This window comes from Protopterus annectens, chromosome 1.part1 (genome assembly GCF_019279795.1).
Source record: "Protopterus annectens isolate FY-2018-M chromosome 1.part1, PAN1.0, whole genome shotgun sequence".
Lineage (NCBI taxonomy): Eukaryota > Metazoa > Chordata > Ceratodontiformes > Protopteridae > Protopterus > Protopterus annectens.
In genome coordinates, this window is record NC_056726.1 from 332,948,112 (window position 1) to 332,972,927 (window position 24,816).

General features: G+C 44.0%; 1 protein-coding gene across 1 annotated transcript in view; it reads right to left on the bottom strand.

Annotated features, from left to right (window-relative positions):
* Positions 1-24,816, bottom strand: part of LOC122814462 (laminin subunit alpha-1-like) — a 502,951-nt gene that overhangs the window by 267,705 nt on the left and 210,430 nt on the right. The window contains exon 3 of the mRNA XM_044087045.1: positions 18,715-18,827. Within this exon, the coding sequence (XP_043942980.1) occupies positions 18,715-18,827 (113 nt within the window). The remainder of the gene's footprint in view (positions 1-18,714; positions 18,828-24,816) is intronic.

Genomic DNA, 24,816 nt, shown 5'->3' on the forward strand with positions numbered 1-24,816 from the left:
CCCCAGAAATGAAAAGGGGGATGGTGGGTGGGTAACCTGGACTGCAACAGTGACTACACTCGAACATCTACATTTATGGTAGGTACACAACTGTACTATGTTCATCGTGTTTCACTGTTGCAGTCATTACACTTGGGTTGAATCCCAAAGCTGAGGTTGGGTGGCTGGTTCTATAAGGCATTGGGGGTGGCTATAAGGCCCTGCAGCACTGCAGTGGCAAAGCCAGCTATGGATTTAGAGTATAGAGGCAGATGGTAATGCTTGGTGAAGGTATGTACAGAACTCCAAGTTGCTGCTTCCAAAATGTCCTTGGTAGGTACTCCTCTGAGGTAAGCAGTTGAAGTGGCTGTTGCCCTGGTGGAGTGAGATCTAATGCTGCTAGGTACAGGTTTCCCCATGGTGTATATAGCAGAAACGTATACAGTGTCCTATCCACTTTGAAATAGTCTGTTTTGAAATGGCTTTTCCCTGTGCTCTGCAGCATATGCTACCAATAATTGCTCAGTTTTTCTGAAAGCTTTGGTTTTGTCCAAGTAGAAGCGCAACTGCCTGTGTATGTCCAAAGAATGCAGAAATCTCTCCCGTTTATTCTGTGGATTTGGATAAAAAGTTGGCAAGTGAATAGTTTGGTTTAGAGCCACACTTGACACCACCTTTGGCAGAAAAGTAGGGTTTGTTCTTAAAGACACCCTGTCTTGGTGGAAAATGATGAAAGGTTCCACTGCCATTAGTGCCTGTAATTATGAAACTTAGTGCTGATGTTATTGCCAGGAGCAGAGCAGTTTTCCAAGAGACATATTTTAAATCTGCTGTGTTAGCTGGCTCAAAAGGAGGTAAAGTTAATTTTTCCAACACAAAGTTGAGGTCCCAAGTTGGAGTAGGTGCTCTACGGGGCGGTCTTATGTTTTTAGCTCCTCTGAGGTACTGTTTTAGCAAGGGATTAGAGAAAATTGGTGGATCCGTGTTGTAATGAGCAGAGATGGCAGAGGCGTGGATCTTGATGGATGAAAAGGAGAGGCCTTTGTCCAGCATCTCAGTCAAATATTGTAGTATCTGAGGAATATTTGGGAGAAGAGGGTCAAGGCTGTGAGCCTGGTTCCAGGCACAGAATCTCGTCCATTTATCCGAATAGGCTTTCTGGTGCTAGGCCTTCTGGCCTCCAGAATGACATCCATAACAGCTTTGGAGAGAGGCATTGCTTGCTTGATTAAGGAATTTTCCATGCAGCCAGGTTTAAAGTCTTTAGCTGGCTGTAAAGTATCTGATTGTTGTGCTGAGTCAGAAGATGTGGGATTTGAGGCAAAATCTTTGGCTCTTCTTGCCTGGCTTTTACGAGTACCTTTGGAAGGAGAGGTAGTGGTGGGAAAGCATATACTTGTAGGTTTTTCCAGCTGAATGACAGGGCATCCACTTTCCATGCTTGTGGGTGGTAAGTCCTTGTGCAGAATTTCTGTAGCTGGCAGTTCATTGGGGATGCAAACAGATCTATGTCCGGGATCCACCATTTTTGTGTTACCATTCTGAATATTTGTGGATTCAATTCCCATTCGTGGGGATCCATGATGTTTCTGCTTAAGTCGTCTGCCAGTGTGTTTTTCTCTCCTGGCAGGAATTGTGCTTGCAGATGAACTTAAAAGGTTAGAGCTGTGTTCCACAAGGTCATGGCTTGTCTGCAGAGGGGATAAGAGTGAGTACCGCCTTGCTTGTTTATGTACCACATAACTGTGGTGTTGTCTGTGTGTTGTCTGTCTTTAGTAGTGGCTGTCCTGGATGCAGAAGGTCCTTGAAAGGTATAAGGGCATTTTGTACAGCTAGCATCTCTTTTTGATTAATGGGAAGATGCCTTTGTTCTGCGAACCACTTGCCCTGAATACATTTTCCTGCTATGTGTGCTCCCCAGGCGTAATCCGATGCATCTGTTGTCAGTGTTTGCCTGGCTGTGGGTTGAGTGAAAGGCTGTCCCTTTTGAGGTGACAAGCTTGAGCCCACCATCGAAACTCCTGTTGAAGGCAAGGAATTAGTGGTATTACTGTTTCCAAACTTTGACAGTGTTGAGACCAGACACTCTTTAGGTACCATTGTAGTTTCCTCATATGCAGTCTGGCATATGGAATTAGTAGTATGCAAGATGCCATGTAACCCAAGGCCTGCAGAATTTTTCTTGTAGGGAGTTGGGTCCTTGTTGTCATCAACTGAAAATATTGAATCAGTTGTCCTTGCTTGTCTGGTGTGCGATAAGCCATCTGGGCCATTGTATTCGAGCTGGCACCCAGGAATATTATCTCTTGTGAGGGCACTAGTTTTGATTTCTTTTCGTTTACTGTGTACCCTAGGCAACTTAATAACTTTTTTACAAATGCCAGATGCTTTAGAAGAATGCCCTTGCTCTCTGCTTGAATCAGGCAGTCGTCCAGGTACGGATAAATTTGAATTCCTTTCTGTCTGCAAAATGCATTTACTGGCGCCAGGCACTTTGTGAAGACCCTGGGCGCAGTAGATAAGCCAAAGGGCAGTGCACAGAATTGGTAGTGCATTGAACCAGCTATGAATCTGAGGTATCTTCTGCAGTTTTGTCTGATAGGGACATGCAGGTATGCCTCCTTGAGGTCCAAAGTTACGAGCCAAGCTTTCTTGCCCAGCATGGGAAGAAGCTGCTGTAGTGTCAACATTTTGAATTTTGGAACATCCAGGTAAGTGTTTAGAGAAGAAAGATCCAGAATGGGCCTCCAGGCTTTGTCCTTTCTGGGAACCAGAAAGAGTCAAGTAAAATCCTTGTCCTTGCTCCTGTGGTGGTACCTTTTGAATAGCTCTCATGTCCACGAGTGCTGTAATTTGTTTTTGAGTCTCTGCCCATTGATTTGGTGGCAGATTTGGCATTCCTTTTAACCTTGGCAGAGTGTGAAAGTGGAACCTGTAACCTTGAGATACAATGTTGAGAACCCATTTGTCTTTGGTGATCATATGCCAATTGTGATAGAAAAGTGCCAGTTTTCCTCCTAAGGGGGCTGCCAAGAGAGAACTGTTTGGCAGCTGTAGTGGGAAGTCATTGGGGCTGTTTTTTATATGGTTGGGGCCTGTCTTCCCCTTCTTTCTGGGTTGATGCACCCCATTGTCGAGGCCTGTAAGGACCTTGTGGTTGACCTCTACCTCTTGGACGTCTGTATCTGCCCCATTTGAGGTCTGTCTGTAATTGGAAAGGACCAATTCTTTGTTGGCCAATTTCTGCTAAATCTAGGAGGCTGAACCTGTAAGAAATCCTTCACCGTTTGCAGAGATTTTGCCTTATCCACCATTTTCTTTAATACCTCTTCTGCCTTAACTCCAAATAACACATCCTGCTGCAAAGGTGCATACAATAGTTTTGCTTTAACATGATCTGGTAACGTATGTTCTTTTAACCAAGCATGTCTTCTAATGACAGAACCTGTAACTGCTGCTCTACAGGAGGCCTCTAAAGAATCAAAACCACATTGCAAAGTATGTTTTCCCACTTGTTCAGCTGCATGCAATAAATCCTGCATTTCCTTAAAATTAGGAGGATCTGAGTTTGGAAGCATTTTTTGTTTCAACTGAGACATCAAATATTGCTGATATTTTAGCATGTGAAACTGGCAATTTAAGGCCCTCATTGCTAAAGTTGCAGATGTATATACTTTCTTCCCCCATCTGTCTAATGCTCTGAAATCTCTGTCAGAGGGGATGGATTCTTTGCTGATGAGGCCTTAACCCCTTTGGGGCCCTGAGAAATAGTTTCAGGGTCAGCAACAGGGCTTTTATAAAGAAATTTGTGAGAATCAGGGACTCTGTAGTATCTGCCAGGCTTAACTGGGGCTGGAGGTAAAGAACCAGGATTTAAGCTGGATTCAGTATACACATCATCCACAACATCCAACACTGGCGGAATAGCAAGGGGTCTGTGTTGAGGTAATAAAAGGAAGTCTCTGAGCCTTTTCTTGGATTCTGAGTAATCCTGGCCCTCCAAATGGAAATGCTCCCTCATGGTATGTAAGGTTTCCCCAAAGGAGTAGTCCTCAGGCGGAGAGGCTGATGGAATTGATTCCTCAGCATCAGAATCCTCATAAGGGGGTAAAGAGTATCCCTGTAGCTGGCAGTGACTTGAACAGGTGTCCTATCAACAGTTAGTTGCATCTCCAGGGAATCGTGCTATCTGACCAATCTGGAGGTGTATTTATCTTTATGAATATTGCTACACCGTATTCTTTAGTTTTCACACCTTCAGTTTGTGGTCTGAATGTGTGGAAGGAGGTGTAACCCGGTATGGCTGGGGTGCTCGCCACAGCCTAGAACCAGGTCTCCATGACTGCAAAAATGTCTGCTTCTTCCACAGTGAGACTGCTTTCAGTGAATACAGTTTTGTGTTGAGACTTTTAGGATTCAGCAGCATAACCTTGAGGTTGTTTTTAGAAAATGTCCCTGGATCAGCTTACTCCTTTCATCACACTTTTTGATCACCTCTGCAGCACAAGGTCCAAAAACTAAATCTCTATCCAAAGGTGAATTTAAAATCTCATTTTATCATTTGGGAGGTTCTGAAAATGCAGCCATGCAAACCTCCTCAACACCGTCCCAGTGGCCACAGCCTTTGAAGAAGTACCAACTGAGTCATACACACAGTGTAAACAATGATGATCTGTGTAACAGAAGATGCAGCCATGCAAACCTCCTCAACACCGTCCCAGTGGCCATAACCTTTGAAGAAGTACCAAATGAGTCATACACATGCACTGTAAACAATGAGTCGTGACCGATGCAACAGAAGAAAACAAATTTAAAGCACATTTTTCCTCACAAAAAGAAACTGCAGATAAAACATTCCTCATACTTTCATAATTAGTCAGAACAAACTTTAACATATGAACCTGACAATTCAAAATTCTGAAACTCTTTCTTCCCATACTTATCAATAATTCTTCTGACCTGCTCAGAAAGAGCAATCTTTGATATGAGTAAGCGTTTAGCAGCAGTGTGATCAAATAAAGCTATAGCTGCTGGGTCAGGTTTGGGAATAGTGCATAAAAACTTAAAAAGCTGAGGAACTTTATACATCCTATCTGCCTTTTTAGGGGGAGCTGGCTGACTACCAGGAAAATTGCAGGCAGTGACACACACATCTTCCACAGCCATTAGGAATGGAGAAATGGGTGAAGGTTCTGGAAATTCATTCAGTAACAAATCACAGTACTTTATGACTGACTGAGAAACCTCAGTGTTCTCCCATTGAAAACACTGGCACATTCTGGAAAAAGTCTCACAGAAAGAGAAAGCTCTATAATCAGAAACTGAGCTCTCCTCAGAGTCTGAGTCAGCCTGTACCTGTCCCTTCATTGTCCTGTCCAAATTCAGAATCTGAATCTCTTCGGGAAAAGAGGCATCCCTCTTTCTTTTACCAGGAACTACTTTATAAAAAGCATCTATAGCCTGAATTAAACTCTAACCCAGACTCAGTAAACTACTCCTGTCTAAGGAAATTTGATGTGGAAAAGATGTGTGTTTGTTTTCTGTTTCTTTTTGACAAGAAAAATGGGGCCAACAGCAGCTCCCCCAGGGATGGGCACAGCATTCTGACAGAAAGTACAGTTTTGTACCTACCATAAATGTAGATGTTCGAGTGCTAATACAACTGCAGTCATAACAGATGGGTTCTCCTGCCGTCAGGCGGGTCCTCGGTCGGCCTGATTCCAAAGTCTAGGTCCGACGTCAGTTGTCGTCACTTCTTCCCTGACGTCAGTGTGCCAGGGGTATAAAAGAACCAGCCGACGCCATTTTCTTCAGTTTTTCTTGCCCCAGATGTCAGGAGCCCCCAGAAGGAAGGCAATACATAAATTTGTGTAATAAAGCAATGCAATATAATCAAAATACAGTAGTTGCAAGCAAATACATCATAAAAGAATACCCCAATCAGGTTGTATGAGGAGGTGTTAGCCAATAGGCCTGTCCCAAGAGGGGAAGGAGGGAGAGAAACCTGGACTGCAGCTGTATTAGCACTTGAACATCTACATTTATGGTAGGTACAAAACTGTACTATGTTCATCGTGCATACAGCTGCAGTCATAACAGATGGGTAGAATCCCAAAGCTAAGAAAGGGGTGGTAGGCACTAGGTGGAACTAGGAGGAGCCAGAATGCCCTGCAAGACTGCAGTGGCAAAGTCTGCTCTAGTTTTGGAGTATAATGATAGGTGGTAGTGCTTGGAGAAGGTATGCACAGAACTCCAAGTGGCTGCTTCCAAAATATCTTTGGTAGGAACTCCTCTGAGGAAAGCTGCAGAGGTAGCTGTGGCCCTTGTGGAGTGAGATCTGATGCCTGCAGGTACAGTTTTACCATGAAAAGAGTAACAAAAGCGTATGCAGTGGGCTATCCATTTTGAGATTGTCTGTTTGGAAATTGGCTTCCCTTGAGCTCCTATAGCATAGGACACAAAGAGCTGTTCTGATTTTCTGAAAGGCTTTGTACTGTCCAAATAATAACGCAGCTGTCTGTGGATGTCCAAGGAATGTAGTAGTCCCTCCCCTTTGTTTTGAGGATTAGGGTAGAAGGTAGGTAAGTGTATAGCCTGATTCAAAGCTACCCTGGATACCACCTTTGGCATAAAGGACGGGTTGGTTCGTAAAGAAACTCTGTCCTGATGGAAGATGATAAAAGGCTGCACAGCCACGAGGGCTTGTAGTTCCGATACCCTACGAGCTGAGGTGATAGCCAGAAGGAAAGCTGTTTTCCAGGACAAATATTGCAAATCTGTTGAGGCAGCTGGCTCAAAAGGAGGCAAGGTCAGCTTTTCTAGAATGAAATTGCGATCCCAAGCAGGTATTGGTTGTTTCCTTGGGGGTTTTATATTCTTAGCCCCTCTGAGGAAATGTCTTAAGAGGGGGTGAGAGAATAAAGGTGGATCAGTGTTGTATTCTGCAGAAATGGCTGAGGCATGGATTTTGATGGAGGAGAATGAAAGTCCACTGCTTAGCAGCTCAGCTAGATACTGTAATATTTGAGGTAAATTCAGTTTTCCAGGATTCTGGCCCTTTTTCTCATTCCAGGCACAAAACAGTTTCCATTTTGCGGAGTAAGCTTTTCTAGTAGACGGCCTTCTGGCCTCCAAAATGACATCCTGCACCTCCTTAAAGAGTAGGGTCTGTTGTGATGTTAAGGAATCTTCCATGCGGCCAGATTGAGTGTTTTCAGCTGACTGTGAAGAGTTTTGAAGCTGTGCTGAGTCAGAAGAAGAGGCATTAGAGGTAGGGTCCATGGAGGGGAATGCGGCAGGTTCCTCAGGAGTGGGTACCAGTGCTGTCTTGGCCAGTCTGGAGCAATGAGAATCATCTTTGGTCTGTCTGCTCTGGTTTTTAATAGAACTTTGGGCAGCAGAGGAAGAGGTGGAAAGGCATAAACTGTCATTGTTGTCCAACTGAAAGAGAGAGAGCGTCCACTCTCCAGGCCTGTGGATGAAAAGTCCTTGAGCAGAATTTTGTCAATTGGTGATTTTTGTGGGAGGCAAAGAGATCTATGTCTGGCCTTCCCCATGCTTGAATTATCTCTGTAAAAACTTGAGGATGCAACTTCCATTCGTGTGGATCTGTCATATTTCTGCTTAGGTTGTCTGCCAGCATGTTTTCCCTGCCTGGCAAGTACTGTGCTTGAAGTTCGATTTCTAATTCCAGAGCCATGTTCCAAAGTGACATGGCCAGCCAGCATAGGGGGTATGAATGGGTTCCTCCCTGTTTGTCTATGTACCACATTACTGTGGTGTTGTCTGTCCTTATCAATAGCTGACCTGGATGCAGAAAGTCTTTGAATGCTATAATAGCATTTATTACTGCTAGCATTTCCTTTTGATTGATGTGAAGGTGCTTTTCCTTTTGGGACCATTTGCCCTGAATGCACCGATCTGTCATGTGCGCCCCCCAGGCGTAGTCCGAGGCATCTGTTGTGATGACTTGATTTGCTTGAGGCTTGCAGAATGGGAGACCTGTGTTTGTTTGGCATGCTTGAGCCCACCACAGAAATTCCTTTTGAAGACATGGAATTAGTGGTATTATTGTTTCCAAACTGTGGCTGTGTTGAGACCATAGGTTTTTCAGGTACCACTGAAGTTTCCTCATATGCAGCTTTGCACATGGGATTAGTAGGATGCAAGATGCCATGAATCCCAGAGCCTGCAGGATTTTCCTTGCAGTCAGCCTGGTGAAATTTGCTAGTGTTCTGAAGTATTGAGTTAGTTGCCCCTGCTTCTCTGGCGTGAGGTAGGCCATCTGGGTGTTTGTGCCCAAGTTGGCACCCAGGAAAATTATTTTCTGAGAGGGTAGTAGCCTTGATTTCTTTTTGTTGACTGTGTATCCCAGAGAATTCAACAACATTATTACAAAAGCCAGATGTTTCAGAAGTATGTGCTTGCTGTCCGCTTGGATCAGGCAGTCGTCCAAATATGGGTATATTTGTATCCCTTGAAGTCTGCAGTAGGCAATTACTGATGCCAGGCATTTCGTGAATACTCTGGGCGCAGTAGATAAGCCAAAGGGCAATGCAGAGCATTGATAATGGGTTGAACCTGCAAGAAATCTGAGGTATCTTCTGCAATTTTGTCTGATTGGGACATGCAGGTATGCCTCCTTGAGGTCCAATGTTACCAGCCAAGACTCCTTGCCCAGCATGGGAAGAAGCTGCTGTAATGTGAGCATCTTGAATTTTGGTACGAGTAAAAATGTGTTTAGGATGGATAGGTCCAAAATAGGTCTCCAATCTTTTCCCTTCCTTGGTACCAGGAATAGTCTGGAATAAAAACCTTGACCTTGTTCGTGAGTAGGTACCTCTTGAATAGCTTTCATGTCCATGAGATCTGAAATTTGTCTTTGTGCCTCTGCCCTTTGATTGTGTGGCAGGTTTGGCATGCCTCTCATTTTTGGAAGGGTGTGAAAATGGAATCTGTAGCCTCTGTTTATAATGTCCAGGATCCATTTGTCTTTGTGACAATATGCCAATTTTTTGAAAATAATGCCAGTTTTCCGCCTAAGGGTGCTGCCATTTGAGCCTTGCTTGGCATGCAAAGGGGAAAGTCATTGGGCTTGCTTTGTGAATGGCTGCGAACTATCCTCACCACCTCTTTGTGTAGGAGCTTGCCATTGTCTGCCTCTAAACGATCCTTGAGATTGCCCTCTGCCCCTCGGGCGCCTGTATCTACCTCATTGGGGTCTGTCCGTGGCTGGAAAGGACCAATTTTTGGAAGGCCAATTTCTACTGAAACGTGGAGGTTGTACCTGTAGAAAATCTTTCACTGTTTGCATTGATTTAGCCTTTTCCTCCATTTTCTTTAATACTTCCTCAGCTTTAACACCAAATAATACATCCTTTTGTAGAGGGGCATCTAGTAATTTAGCTTTGACATGATCTGGTAAGGTTTGCTCCTTGAGCCAGGCATGTCTACGTATGACTGATCCTGTAACAGCAGCTCTACATGAGGCCTCTAGAGCATCAAAACCACATTGCAAGGTATGTTTACCCACATATTCTGCACTATGCATCAAATCCTGCAACTCCTTCAAGTCTGGTTGTTCAGGTTGTGACATTTTACTTCTCAACTGTGATAACAGAAACTGTTGGTACTTTAGCATATGGAACTGGCAGTTTAATGCCCTCATGGTTAAGGTGGCCGAGGTGTATACCTTTTTTCCCCACCTTTCTAAGGATCTGGAATCTCTCTCGGAAGGTAATGGATTTTTAGCAGTGGAGGCCTTAATTCCCTTGGAGCCCTGTGAGATAGTTTCTGCGTCAGCCGCATGGCTTTTGTATAAAAATTGGTGTGAGTCAGGAACCCGGTAGTACCTGTCAGGCTTGACTGGGGCTGGAGGTAAAGAATCCGGGTTAAGGCAGGCCTCCGAGTACACATCATCTAGTACTCACCCCACACAGCCTTCCTGAAGACACTGGAGAGTATGAATGTCTCTCCAAATACCATCATTTTGGGAGACTTCAACTACCCAAACATAGACTGGGAACATTACTCAAGCCCCAACACTCTAGCCCAAAGGTTCTTAGAATTCATAAACTCAAATGCAATGGAACAACTAGTCACCATTCCCACAAGAGGAGACAATATACTAGACCTGATCATCACAAACATGGGGACAAAATGCTCCACACCAGAAGTACATCCCTCTTTGGTAAGATCAGACCATAAATTAATCTCACTGGAAATCCACATCCCGCCCCCACCCCTGCACAAAAGACCACAGTGAAGAACTTCTCAAAGCAAACTTCACACTTCTTAAGACTGAAGTGGTATCTTCAAGGCCCCTGGGCCAGTGGAAACCACAACCCACACTGCTGAATCCCTTGCAAATGCCTTCTATGGGCACCTTCAAGAATGCATGGATCATGCAATCCCAAATAAAACCAAGACCCATTCCCCAAAGGCAGGCGATCGGTCTGGTGGACCCCAGCCATAAACAAACTTTACAACAGGAGGAGGAAGCTACTACATGACAGAGCAAAATCCCTAAAAGGAAAGGCATCTCTGATCAGTACTAGCAAAAACTACGATCACTCATAAAATCATCCAAGGCCAACTTTGAGAGAAAAATCGCAAATGACACAAAAGACAATCACAAGGCCTTCTTTAGCTATGTTAGAAACCTGGGTGGAAACTCCCAGATATGCTCAGAGTTAGTCCAAAATGACACAAAATACACTGAACCCACTGACATTGCCAACATTCTGGCAGACAGGTTCAGTGCAAATTTCTCCTCCCTCCCCCAAAAGGAGAAATAACTATCCCAGCAGAGTGTAGCCTCCTAACATCTCAGATGCCCAGGTGAGAGCCGCCTCTCTAAAGCTAAAAACACAGCATCAATGGGACCGGATGGTGTCCCGGCTGTGTGCTACATGAACTCCAAGAGGAACTAAACCCACACATAAGGCTGCTGTTTAATCTTAGCCTTACCACAGGATACGCACTCAAAGAGTGGCGACGGCAACAGTGGTCCCACTTCACAAAGGCAGTGCTTCTGGACCCTGAAATTACCGCCCATAAGCCTGACGAGCCTGGTCTGCAAAGCTATGGAGAGGATCATTATGGAACTCATAAACAAAGACATTGGGGACCTACAGACATTGGATCCTACCCAATTTGGCTTTGTCAAGGGCAGATCCTGCCTTCTGAACTTGGTCGACTTTTTGAAACAGTCACTAAGGCCATTGATGAGGGTAAGGCAGTTCACACAGCCTACCTTGACCTTGCAAAGCCTTTGACACAATACCCCACTCGGGCATCATAGACAAACTCACCAGCTTAAATGTAATCCCATATGTCACGAGATGGGTTGCAAACTGGCTCAAGGACAGAACCCACAGGGTCAGAGTTACTGGAGCTATGTCAGACTCTAAGCCAGTCACAAGCGGTGTCCCACAGGGCTCAGTCCTGGGACCCCTCTTGTTCGGCATTTATTTTTCCGAGGTACAGGCAAACATAGGAGGATTGTGGCTGACAAAGTTCGCAGATGACTGCAAACTGGGCCATAATTGATACTCCAGCGGACACAAACATCCTTCAGAGAGGCCTCATAGAAATGGATAATTGGTGTCAGAGCCATGGCCTTAAGCTAAACGCCAAAAAATGTATAGTCATACCCTTTGGGAAAAACAAGGTACCGACAAATTACCACATAGGTGGTAATCCATTAAGTATGGAAGAGGTAATCAGGGACCTATGGAACCAGGTTGACAGTAACCTCTCATTTGACACTCACATTGCCAAAGTGGTTAGGAAGACCTTCTATATTGCCCACCTTATCATGAAGGGTTTCACATCTAGATCAAGAGAGGTCATTGTGCCCCTGTACTCTTCTCTTATCAGGCCAATGATTGAGTACAATGCCCCATTTGGGATGTATCTCACCCGACACCTGCAGCAGTTGGAAAGACCCCAAAAGTTCCTCACCAAGAGGATAAAGGGTCTTAAACATATGTCATATGCTGCCCGACTGAAAAAACTCCAGCTCTATTCAGTCGCATACCGCCTACTCAGAGGTGATCTGTGCCTGACGACAAGGCCATGTCCAATCCTGAATTAATGGACATGCTCCACCTCAGAAAATCCAAATCCATCAGAGCCACGAGAACAAGTGACTTAAACCTCAACACAGAAATAAATAGAACGTGCTGGAGGGACAGATTCATAACCCAGAGGCTCCCTACACTCTGGAACAGAATCCCAGTCCATGTTAGGCAGAGCCCCTCACTGACTCTTTTCAAGAGAAATCTCGACGAGTGGATGGGAGATCGTAGGTTTACCCCGGGGGTCATCTCTTTGTCACTACTAGACAGAGGCATAGTAAACTAAACCCTAAAAGGGCGTAGTATTCTCATCCTAAGGGTTGGTGTAAACCACATACACTCTGGCTAGGCTTATAAATGCCCTAGGGCAGATAGCCTAGTACGAACCTATGAACCTATGAACCTATGTCTAAGACAGGAGGTATAGCCAGAGGCCTGTGCTGGGGTAGCAAGAGAAAATCCCTAAGCCTTTTCTTGGAATATGAGTACTCTTGGCCTTCCCAGTGGAAGTGTTCCCTTAAGGTATGCACGGTTTCCCCAAATGAGTAATCCTCTGGGGGGGAGACAGAGGGAATGGACTCCTCAGCATCAGAATCTTCAAAAGGGGAGTAGGAATGTTCCTGTTCATCCGAGTGATCTGAAATAATGGAGGCCTGGTCAGAGGAGGGGGATTCTTCCTCCACTCTGGGCCTTTTGTCCGAGGGGGGTTGAGAACCCCTGATAAGAGTAATCAAATCCTCAGCCATTTTAAGCATCTGTTTTTTAGGCATGGGGCCTGGAGAAGGGCCCTGTGGAGCTTGTCTCTTAGAATGCATGGCTGCTTTAGACTTAGTGAAAGCCTTGATAGAAAAAGAAGAGGAAGGTCTGAAGACACCTTGAGAGGAGGCAGACCTGTCTACATTTTGAGATTCACCACCAAGAGTGACTTCGGTATCTGTAGTTAGGGTGTGGGCCGAGGAGCCAGCGACCTCGGGCACAGAAGACACCGCCAATGAAGTGTCGTCGGTAGGCAGGGCTGCGAGGGCGCCTCGCTGAGAACCGGACCACCTGTAGTCGGCTTGGCGTGGTGTCGGTAGAGGCCGCGGACCTCGTGTGTCGGTCCTTGTCTTTGCGTTTTTTTAGACAAAACTGGAGTCGGAGTATCCGACGACATAATATAGTTAAATTTTTTGCCAAAATAGTGCTGGGCGAACTCCGCCCGACGCTTAATGGTGCGTTTGTTGAATGTAGCACAAAAATGACAGACCGAGACGTCGTGGTCTGGGCCTAAGCAAGGAATGCAGAGGGAATGAAAATCCTTATACGGTATTTGCTTCCCACAAGAAATACAATTATTAACTTTGTCTGACATCGGTCTGAGGCAAGAAAAGTTTCCCCAACGGGGTACTTAGCTTTCAAGAAGACTTCGGTTGCAAAATTTTCATAATTTCAGGAGCTGGCCAACCGGCACTTGCGAACTGCTTCTGCTTCGGGCACCGTGCGGCAAGAAAGACTGGAGAAAATGGCGTCGGCTGGTTCTTTTATTCCCCTGGCGCACTGACGTCAGGGAAGAAGTGACGACAACCGACGCCGAACCTAGACTTTGGAATTTGGCCGACCGAGGACCCGCCTGACGGCAGGAGAACCCATCTGTTATGACTGCAGCTGTATGCACGATGAACATCAGGGAAACCTTCCCTGTTCCCTCTCCCAGGGCTGACAAGAGTGGCTTCCCACTTGCCCACTGAGAGGACCTCAATAGTCACAGAAGATGTGGCTAACCCTTGTGCAATGTGGCTGCAGGTGTATGAAGTACATCTAATGGCCACAACAGAGCCACCCACCTATGGCTGAAGCAAACTGCTACCTGCTGTGGTGGCAAAGGTAGTTGATAACTTCTTTTTATGGCTGCAGTAAAGACCAATAGTGGGACTGGCAGTTTTTTCAATGGTCAAGCTGAAAATGATGCCTCTTTCCTGGGCATAACAAGCAGCAAAAGCCGGTAAAATTGAAATGTCTTTAAAATTTTGTTTTTTCACATAAAAACTCAGTAAAAAGCACCTTAAAATACTTTGTCAGCTCCAAAGTAAAATAAACACAATTTCCCAACAGAAACAAAAATGGTTTTCAATTAATTTAAACAACTTGTAAACTGACAGGAAATAAAAAAAAAAAAAAAGTACTCTTGCTTAAACTTACAACACAGTCTCATGACAGTCCACATTTAGCACTCCTAGCTTTAAAACAACTTTCCTAAACAAAAAATGTTTAAAATGTAAGGTTCCCCCACCCCAAAGGGAACTTATCTACTCAGCAAATGAGCAGCACAAGATGACTGTTGAGCCTTGAAAACCCCAGAACAGCATGCTCTTTGGAGGCAGGAAAGCTCTGAAGGGCTTGGCACCCAAACCTGTGTTTTCAGTTAGCAAAGCTTGAAATGACTAACAGTTTGGGCACATGGAAGGTGCCCTGAAGCTTTGGAAGCTGGCCAGCTGTTATATCCTATGCAGGCTGTAATCCATATAGTTAAGGCTACTGCAGCAGTGATCAATATGATGATAAACATGTATTGGCTTTATTAATATAGAGGGAGTCAGGGCACCCAACCTAAAATGTGTTACTACCACGGGGATGGTAGCCATTTGATTAATGACTGACCTAGACACATACGTAATTAATGTGGTTTGGCTGTTGAGACCTGAGAGATGATATATATATATGAAAGAGCATTTGTGGTAGTTTTATTGTGAGGGAAGTTCAACATAAGAAGGACAATGTGGTAGTTTCTGGGGAGCAAAACCAAATAATTATTGAACGGGGAGGCAGCAAAGGGTACTTGAAACAGATAAAGAAGCATAGTAAACAAAGTACCAAACCTACATGCTTGGCTCATACATAATAAACCTGACATCCTCACTATTTCAGAAACCTGGCTAAAACCACACATTAAAGACTCTGAAATAGTTCCTCCTAACTACTCCATCATAAGAAAAGACAGACCTCACAAAAAAGGCGGAGGAATAGCCCTTATATACACTTCCTCCCTAGTAGTCACACCATATAACAAACCTACTCCACACTTTAACAATGCCGAACTTCTCCTTACAATGCTGCAAATCAACAATCACAAACATATATGTATAGTTTCCCTTTACATTCCACCAGGGGACAATATTTCCACTCTTGAACTCATCCTCTCCTGGCTATCTAGTAACATTAAAAATGAAACCATAATCCTAGGAGATGTTAATATTAACTGGGCCCTTATACAGTCTCCTACAAACCCCACTAACATCAACCTCTACAATTTCTCACAACTGATCACTCTGGTAACCCACCCTGCTAAAACCCTCCAATGGGAGTATATTGGATTGGATTCTAGTCTCCCACCCTCACTACTTCACCAACACTGGAACTCTTCCCGACCCACTTGGTGACCACTTACCCACCTTTACCCACCGCTTCCCACTATCCTTCAGCATACTCACAACCACATTACAATCCGTGATCACAAAACTTTAACCCAGTAATCTTTTCAAGCTCACTGCAAGCAATTAATTGGAACTGTCTAAAAACACTATCCCTTGATGATGCAGTCTCTTACTTTAACTCAACTTTCTTAAGAGTACTGACTCCCAAGCCCTTTAAGGACTAAAAGAATAAAACTAAATCAGCTCCATGGCTCTCCAAAACTACTCTTGCTATCATGAGACATAGAGACAAAGCCTGGGACGCTACCAAAACACAAGACAACATCACTCCTTATGAATATAAAATCCTCCAAAAAAGTAAAGAAACTCATTACTTCTGATCGTCAAAACTACTTCTCTACACTCCAAAACCAAAATAAAACAACCCACAGAAATTCTGGAAAGGGATCTCAACTCTCCTCCACCCCAGCAAACCAGATACTCCCACCCCAGACCCAAATGCTCCAGATCATGACTTAGCCACCCAATTCAATTCCTTCTTTATTGATTCAATTTCTAAATTAACCTCCTCTTTCTCTAACACCTCTTTACTATCTAATATACCCTTACCCACCCCCACTATTCCTATTTCTATACCACACTCCTCACCCACTGACTCCTCTACCCTCTCTTCTACATCCACCTTATCCCCAACTCCACCTACCCAACACTCCCCCACCTCTGACTGCCCCCTCTTCTCATTAAATCCTATACCAACATCCACTATTAAAAAACTTCTTCAGAAATTGAAACCATGTACCAATGCTCCTGATAATATCCCTTCCTACTTTCTCAGTATAGCCGCTGAAACCCTTGCCTACCCCATTAGCATTTTAATTAACCACTCTACAAGAACACACAGTTCCCCAAGTATGGAAACAAGCCTTTATTATACCTCTACATAAAGGTGGTAACAATAATAACATTACTAATTTCCGTCCCATAGCCATCCTGTCCCCATTTCTAAACTCTTAGAAAATGTGTCCAACTTCAGCTCCTTCCTCACCTCCTAGACAACCATCTTATAACTCCCACACAGCACGGTTTCAGACCCAATCATAGCACCATGACAGCCCTCCTCTCCTTCCTTGAGGTTGTAAATAAAGCCCGTGACTCTGGAAAAATTGTTTCTACCTTACTCCTTGACCTCTCCAAAGCCTTGATACTATCTCACATAGTCTGCTCCTAAACAAACTCTCCAAACTTCACCTGTCTTCCTCCTCTTTGAACTGGTTCTCTAACTACCTATCTAACAGAAGCCAAGCTGTTAAATGGAAAAGCTACCTCCTCTTTCCTTGGTACCCCTACAGGAGTTCCCCAAGGCTCCATACTGGGTCCGCTTCTCTTCAACATCTTTATAAATGACTTCCACAAATCTATCCCTTTCTAGCATCATCCAATATGCGGATGACTCAACTATCATCTGTTCTGCCTCTTCTATTAATACCCTACAAAACTTACTCAAGATGCCTTCTCTTCCACAGAACAATGGATGCTAGGTAATCATCTAGCTCTCAATGCTTCCAAAACCAAATTAATGTTATTTACTCCTTCCAAAGCCATCCTCCCGACATGGGTACCTTCTCAATTACTACTCTACAAAACTCACCTCTTGAAATAGTATCAGAAACCAAGCTTCTTGGGGTCCAAATCGATAACCAACTGAAATTTAACTCCCACCTGCAAATTAACATCAAAAAAACACACCAGAAACTTGGCATGCTATATAGACAGAACACATACCTCACATCTGCCACTAAAATCACTCTTTCTACCTCTTTCCTAATACCATCCCTTCTATATGGTGCACCACTACTAACTAATCTTCAGTCCTGTCTAAAACAACAACTTACCTCCTGTTACAACAAAATCGCAAAATTTGCAACCAGCCAAAATCCTCCACCCACCACTGCATCTCCCTCCATAAGCTAAAATGGCTAGAACTTCCCAATCAACTAACTTATACTCAACTAACTCTAGCCCATAAGCTTATTCTCAACCCTACCCTCTGTCCCTCTCTCTTCTGCCTTTAAAATGCACCTACCTAACAGAGTTCTAAGGTCAAATAATCAAAATCTACTCGAAGTACACAGACCGACTCATCCCCCAGGCAAAAACCTTCTTTCCTTCAGCCTCGCTCGCCTCTGGAACTCCCTACCTCCACTCATCCGCACCACCTCTAACAACTCTGCCTTCAAAAAGTCTCTTCACTTACATCTAGCTTCTCAGTGGGAATGCTCTTGTTCCCACCCCACATAACTAACTCTACTTATTTCACCCTCAATACCATATTCTACTTCTATACCTTTGACATTTATTCTCTATCAGTATTATATCACATTTATTAAATTCTAGTACATTTCTTCCTATTGTTTTAACTGTTATGACTGCTATTCTATTTGACGAGTTCTACATTTGTTTGTTTACACAATATTAATAACTCTCTGTACTAATATTGTAACAGTTAAAATGTTGTAAATACCTTCTGTTATGGAGCTTTTCAGAGTTCAGTTACAATATTGTAACTGTTAAAATGTTGTAAATACCTTCTGTTATGGAGCTTTTCTCCCCAGGACTCCATTGAAAACGGGTTCTTTATGGCCCAATGGACTATCCTGGTAAACCAACGGCAATAAATAAATAAATAAATAAATAAGACAGAATAAGTACGGTACTTTACAAAGAGAAAGGTTATAATAAATCCACGGAACAATAGAGGTAAGGGTTACTGAAAGGAAAACACTGAGAAAGAAAAGGGTAAGTTTACTTCTTGACACTGGTTAATTACTGCAGTTAAATAACCTAAGTCTTAGACTCTGTGTTCTGGAAATTAACTTGCAAGTCCACTGAATGCAACATCAAAGTGTTAATTTTTTTTCTGAGCATCTCTGCTGTAAGTACATATTGTAAATCTTATGAACACCATGGCTGACCATTGTTTGAGATAATACCCACTAGTATGCATGACCACAGCTGATGATTTTTTGAGATAATACCCACTAGTATGCATGACTTATATTTATCTCCACGTTTACACACTTTTAAGATGATAAACTAGGCTTGCACTTTGTACTTGGGTTATGATTTAAAAGGGTCAAGAGATCAGTTCATGTACCTGCTAACAAACTGTAAATAAACTGACAATCTGATACTGGCATAACTTCAGTCCTGGAAAATGACTGAGTGAAAAAATGGGTAGTACTCACCTGTCGTAAATCCAGGGTGACAGTTACCCAGTGATACTCCCTTCCATTTTGAATGCTTGGACTCTGCCACCAGTTATTTGTGCCGTCTATCGCATTGGTGATTGGATGTTGTTCTAAACAGAAGGAAAGCAAGGAAAAAGTTGCTAAAATAAACATTGTATCCTTGAGAAATTTAAACTCCGAAAACAGGCAGAAACAACTAATGAAAAAGGCAGCAAGGGTATGAAAATCAACATGGTAGTAAACATTGTACACAAGCATATGCATGTAGCGTAAACGAGCAGTATCAACAGACACTGGCCTGCAGTGAAAGGCAGGGGCGCCATGAAATGGGAGCCCCTTTGTATTTACTTACATACTCTAACCTTGATCACAAACTGACCCAGTTCAGTATCAACAGACACTGGCCTGCAGTGAAAGGCAGGGGCGCCATGAAATGGGAGCCCTTTTTTATTTACTTACATACTCTAACCTTGATCACAAACTGACCCAGTTCAGTATCAACAGACACTGGCCTGCAGTGAAAGGCCTGGGCGCCATGAAATGGGAGCCCCTTTGTATTTACTTACATACTCTAACCTTGATCACAAACTGACCCAGTTCAGTATCAACAGACACTGGCCTGCAGTGAAAGGCAGGGGGCGCCATGAAATGGGAGCCCCTTTGTATTTACTTACATACTCTAACCTTGATCACAAACTGACCCAGTTCAGTATCAACAGACACTGGCCTGCAGTGAAAGGCAGGGGCCATGAAATGGGAGCCTTTGTATTTACTTACATACTCTAACCTTGATCACAAACTGACCCAGTTCAGTATCAACAGACACTGGCCTGCAGTGAAAGGCAGGGGGCGCCATGAAATGGGAGCCCTTTTTTATTTACTTACATACTCTAACCTTGATCACAAACTGACCCAGTTCAGTATCAACAGACACTGGCCTGCAGTGAAAGGCAGGGGGCGCCATGAAATGGGAGCCCTTTTTTATTTACTTACATACTCTAACCTTGATCACAAACTGACCCAGTTCAGTATCAACAGACACTGGCCTGCAGTGAAAGGCAGGGGCGCCATGAAATGGGAGCCCCTTTGTATTTACTTACATACTCTAACCTTGATCACAAACTGACCCAGTTCAGTATCAACAGACACTGGCCTGCAGTGAAAGGCAGGGGCGCCATGAAATGGGAGCCTTTGTATTTACTTATATACTCTAACCTTGATCACAAACTGACCCAGTTCAGTATCAACAGACACTGGCCTGCAGTGAAAGGCAGGGGCGCCATGAAATGGGAGCCCCTTTGTATTTACTTACATACTCTAACCTTGATCACAAACTGACCCAGTTCAGTCTCACCCCAGGATGCAGTTTACAAAAATAATACTGTACCAATGGTTAAAGATAAGAAGAATGGTATAACATAACAACATTCAGGAAAAACAAACAATGGTATTACCTAACATGAGGAGAGAGCCTTGTCAAGCATCAAGCAGAAACATAACTTTGAAGACACTCCTATGTATGTCCATGATATAACAGATATTTTCACAGATTAGGAAAACAAGACCTGACAGATGTAGGACAGGAAGCTAAAGAAGATGGCAGTTGTAGTTAAATATTTCCTGGGCTGTAACAGTTACAACTGTTTAGTTTTGTTTGTGAAGACATTTCTGGAACAGGTATCACAATCTGGTATAGGCAGAAATTCCTGGGATGTGAGGTGGGAGGGACTTCCTGAGTTTAGGTACAAGCACTGAGAAAATGTCTTCTAAGAAACGGCTGAGAGAATCTGAAGTAATAATGGTGCTGAGCAGAACGGATTCCTGAGGTTATAAGGAGGTTAGAAAGAATGAGACTCACGGCAAGGGATCAGTGGGTTTCTTGGTGGAGTATTTTACAGACAATAGAGCCCAGTAGAAAAAGAAGTTATGTACCTACCAAAACATTCCATGTTAGTTGTCTTCTTCTCGCCTTCTTTATTGCTGGTTGGGTTCGGAGCCGATCCTCGGCTCCGACTCAGCCATCTTCAATAGCTCGAGAGCTGTTTTACTGGCTCGAGGCTACCCCATATCCCATGATGCCTAGCGCTAGCTACCCAGATCTCGTTTGAAAAAGCTATTCCAGACATAACTAAGGAAGAATTCTGCCCTAGTAGCCCCTTGGACCTAACTATGAAGCTATCTAAGCAGAGAGGACAACCAGAGAAGGTTCAGCCAATGAAATCTGAATAAGGGAGCTCCTCTTGATTCACTAGGATAGGGGGATGGAGGGTGGGACGCAAGAAAGAAGGCTAGAAGAAGACAACTAACATGGAACGTTATGGTAGGTACATAACTTCTTTATGTTAAGTTGTCTATCTCGCCTTCATTCTTGCTGGTTGGGACAGCGTCCCTAGCACCTACTATCCTGGGTGGCTCAATGGAACAGACTCTTCAGAACAGTGGAACCAAAATCAGCCCTGTTTCTGGAAGCAATGTCTAATTTGTAATGAGAAATGAAGGTATGTGGGTTAGCCCACATAGCAGCTGCACAGATAGATTCCATGGGCAACCTAGATTGGAAGGCCACCAAGGTAGCCAATGCCCTAGTAGAGTGGCCTTTAGGTTTGGTAGATAATTTTTTGTTTCTCAGCTAGTAAATGAATGAAATAATGTGAGACAACCACCTAGATAATGTTACCTTTGAGACTGGAAGGCCCTGTCTGCCCTCAGCATAGGAAAGGAAGAGTTGGTCCGACTTCCTGATGTCCTTTGTCCTATGCAATTAAAAACGCAGCTGTCTGTGAACATCCAACTGGTGCAATTTATATTCTGCGTTATTGGTGTGATTAGGAAAGAACACAGGAAGGTCTATGGACTGATTCAAATTATTTTGTGTACAGACCTTAGGAAGGAAGGAAGGAAGGAAGGATTGATCCTTAGAGCGACCCTATCGTTATGGAAAACTAAGTATGGGGGACGAATACATAGAGCCTGAAGCTCCAAAACACATCTGGCAGAAGTAATGGCTACCAGAAAGAGAGTCTTCCAGGATAAAAACTTAATGGGGCAAGATGCTGCAGGTTCAAAAGGTGGCAAGATTAGGGAAGCTAGCACCAAGTTTAGATCCCACGGAGGTGGGGGATCCCTCACTGGGGGCCTAAGCAGAGTGGTTCCTTTGAGGAAGGCTATACACAGCTTATGAGACATGATGTTATTAGAAGACAACCCAATGTGAAAATTCGAAATGGCAGCTAACTGAACCCTGATTGTAGCAGAAGCGGAACCAGAATGAAAGAGTTCTGCTAAAAATTCCAGAATCTCGTGGACAGGGGCTGAAAAGGGATCTATATTCTTAGCCTCTGCCCAGCAAGAAAAACGTTTCCACTTGCTAGCGTAAGTTTTCCTAGTTGTGGATTTGTGCGATGAGATAATAATTTCCTGCACAGAGGAGGAAATATTAGGAAGCCTGGCTAAGGTTGGAAGTGGAGCAACCAAGCTGTGAGCTGGAGTGTTTGAAGGGATCGATGCAGTCTGCCGATTGATGAATCAGTAGATTTGGAATAGGATCCAGAATCCAAGGCTGCTCGAGAAGATAATGATGCAGGAATGGGAACCATATCTGCCGAGGCCAGTAAGGGGCAATGAGGATCATTTTGCAACCCAACGCAGTTGCTCCTGTATGAGTTTGGGTATTAGGGGAAACGGAGGAAAGGCGTAAAGAAGTCCCTGAGGCCAATCGTGGACTAGAGCGTCTCTGGGGGAGTGGCCTGGAAATGGAAGAAGGGAGAAGAAATTGCTGCACTTGCTGTTGAAAGGTGTGGCGAACAGGTTGCAGCAAGGCCGACCCCATATGCGAAAGATTTGTTCCGCAATTACCTGATTCAGAGACCACTCGTGAGGCATGAGAATTGCTCTGCTGAGCCTGTCTGCGATGACGTTGGAACTCCCAGGGATGTGCGTTGCGATCAGAAAACATTGGGAAGAGATTGCCCACTGCCAGAGTCTGAGTGCTTCTCGACATAGAGGATAGGATCTGGTTCCGCCCTGCTTGTTGATGTACCATACCACTGACATACTGTCCGTTTGAATTGCAATGGTCCCGGGAGGGAGACAGTCCTGAAGGGCTTGCAACGCTAAAAGCACGGCTCTCATCTCCAAGACATTTATATGCAAATGGTACTCGTGAGGCTGCCAAGTGCCTTGGACTTTCCTGCCCTGATAATGCCCCCCCCACCCTATCAGGGAGGCGTCCGTGGTCACTGTGGCGACCGGAGGGGATGGCACAAATGGTCTGCCCTGGGACACTGATGGGGAGACCATCCACCAAGCGAGGTGCTTCTTGCATGCTTCTGTGATCATAATCTTGTGAGACATGGGAAGCTGTTGGAAGGACCACTGTGTGAATAGAAGCCACTGGAGGATTCTCATGTGAAAGCAGGCCAAGGAGACAAGAAGAATTGCTGATGCCATGGAACTTTTGGAACCAAATGAACACCTCTCCTCCATCAATCTTTAGGATCCATATATACATGAATAATGAGTGGGTTGGTTGAAATAGTACGAGCAGAGACTCATACGATTATAAAGAAAAATGATCTCTCTAAGAAGTCAGCACATATCTAAGGAGGTGGGTACCAGTGATGTGGAGTGAGTTTGTCCAACATGTAGAAGTAAGTCTGGAGCTGCAACAACATGCGTCAGATGAAACAAGATAAGTTGTACGATGGTTTTGGCGTTCAATATCTTCTGCAAGCACAAACAGCTGGTCTGACTGACTGATGTATTTAGGAATGTGAGAAGATGGATCCAGCATGCACAGTTATGATGAGAAGTGTATTCTGCTTCATTTATGTGATTTACTATCAAAAAACCATTCTGTCTAGTTGTTGAAGCGTCCCTAGCACCCTGAATCCTGGGTGGCTCAGGATGGGGATAGAGCTTGTACCGTGGACTGAATGGAAAGAATAAATCTGGATGCCACATCAATTGGGCCAGTGAAATGAGAATTAAAACGGATTGGACCAAAGTAATTGAAGCACAGATTTCGATATGGCGAGCTTGGAATGAAAAATAATAAGAGTAGCCATGTGAACTTTAGAATAACTCTAGATAGAATATGTAAGTTGCTTTAAAGGTAAGAATAAGAAAAAACAAGGTTATGCAAATGAAAGGAGGCAGGCAGATAGTAGACCTGCGTGGAGTTGGCCCAGGCTTCAAGAATTAGGACACAAATAATACAGGGACGGCTTACGAGGATTTAGACAGTCTGTAAATAGAGCGTAACTACCTGAAAATGTTTATGAAGAGTGCTGGGACTAGCTTCATTGTTTAACTAACAGGTTGGTTGAAAGACAGACAAGTCCCGCCAAAGAAACTAGAACACAATTTGTTGACAAAGGATGTGTTGAGCCTAAAAAACGATTTGGACTACATGAGAGAAATCAAATGCGATCTAAAAAAGGTCTTAATAGACAGACTTGAAGGAATTTAAAGATTCTAGGGACAGGTTGTACAAGTAAGAACAGAGTTTTCCGAGACAGATATTAGGGCACAAGTCCATTTGCGGCCTCAGGGGAGATGTTGTCGCAGCGATCAGGGAAACGAAGATCCCCGCGAGGGCCGGTCAACTAAATTGGTATTGGAATTGCAGTAAAAGGTTTTGTGGGCATAGATGGGAATGCATAGTCTGGAGCTCAAAATCCTGCAGGGAGGATCCATGGATTAAAATTTGGAATTTAGAGGTAGCTAGTTGGACTTTAATCACGGAATGAAGACTGATGGATAAAAACAAAGGATGAGGTCTAAATTTGGTGGATGGTCACTACCCAGGAGCAGTGGTGGTCTAAGCCCTTGAGTTGAGCCCAGACAGCAACTACCATTGAGGAAGGTTTAAGGAACAAATTTGTTAGAGGTGGGTTTGTGGGCCCTTATAAATGGTGAACAATGTGGGGTCTGGATGAAGGTACAGCTGGGTAGGAAGTTATGGGCCAAGCTGGATTCTTTCACTCTTGGAAGGGACTGATGGCTTGTATCCGATGATGGATTAACCTGTCGGAGGCAGTAGTTCAGTCCGCGGTGAGGATGTATCCATGCTTCTTCAGGTGATAAACCATTTTGAAC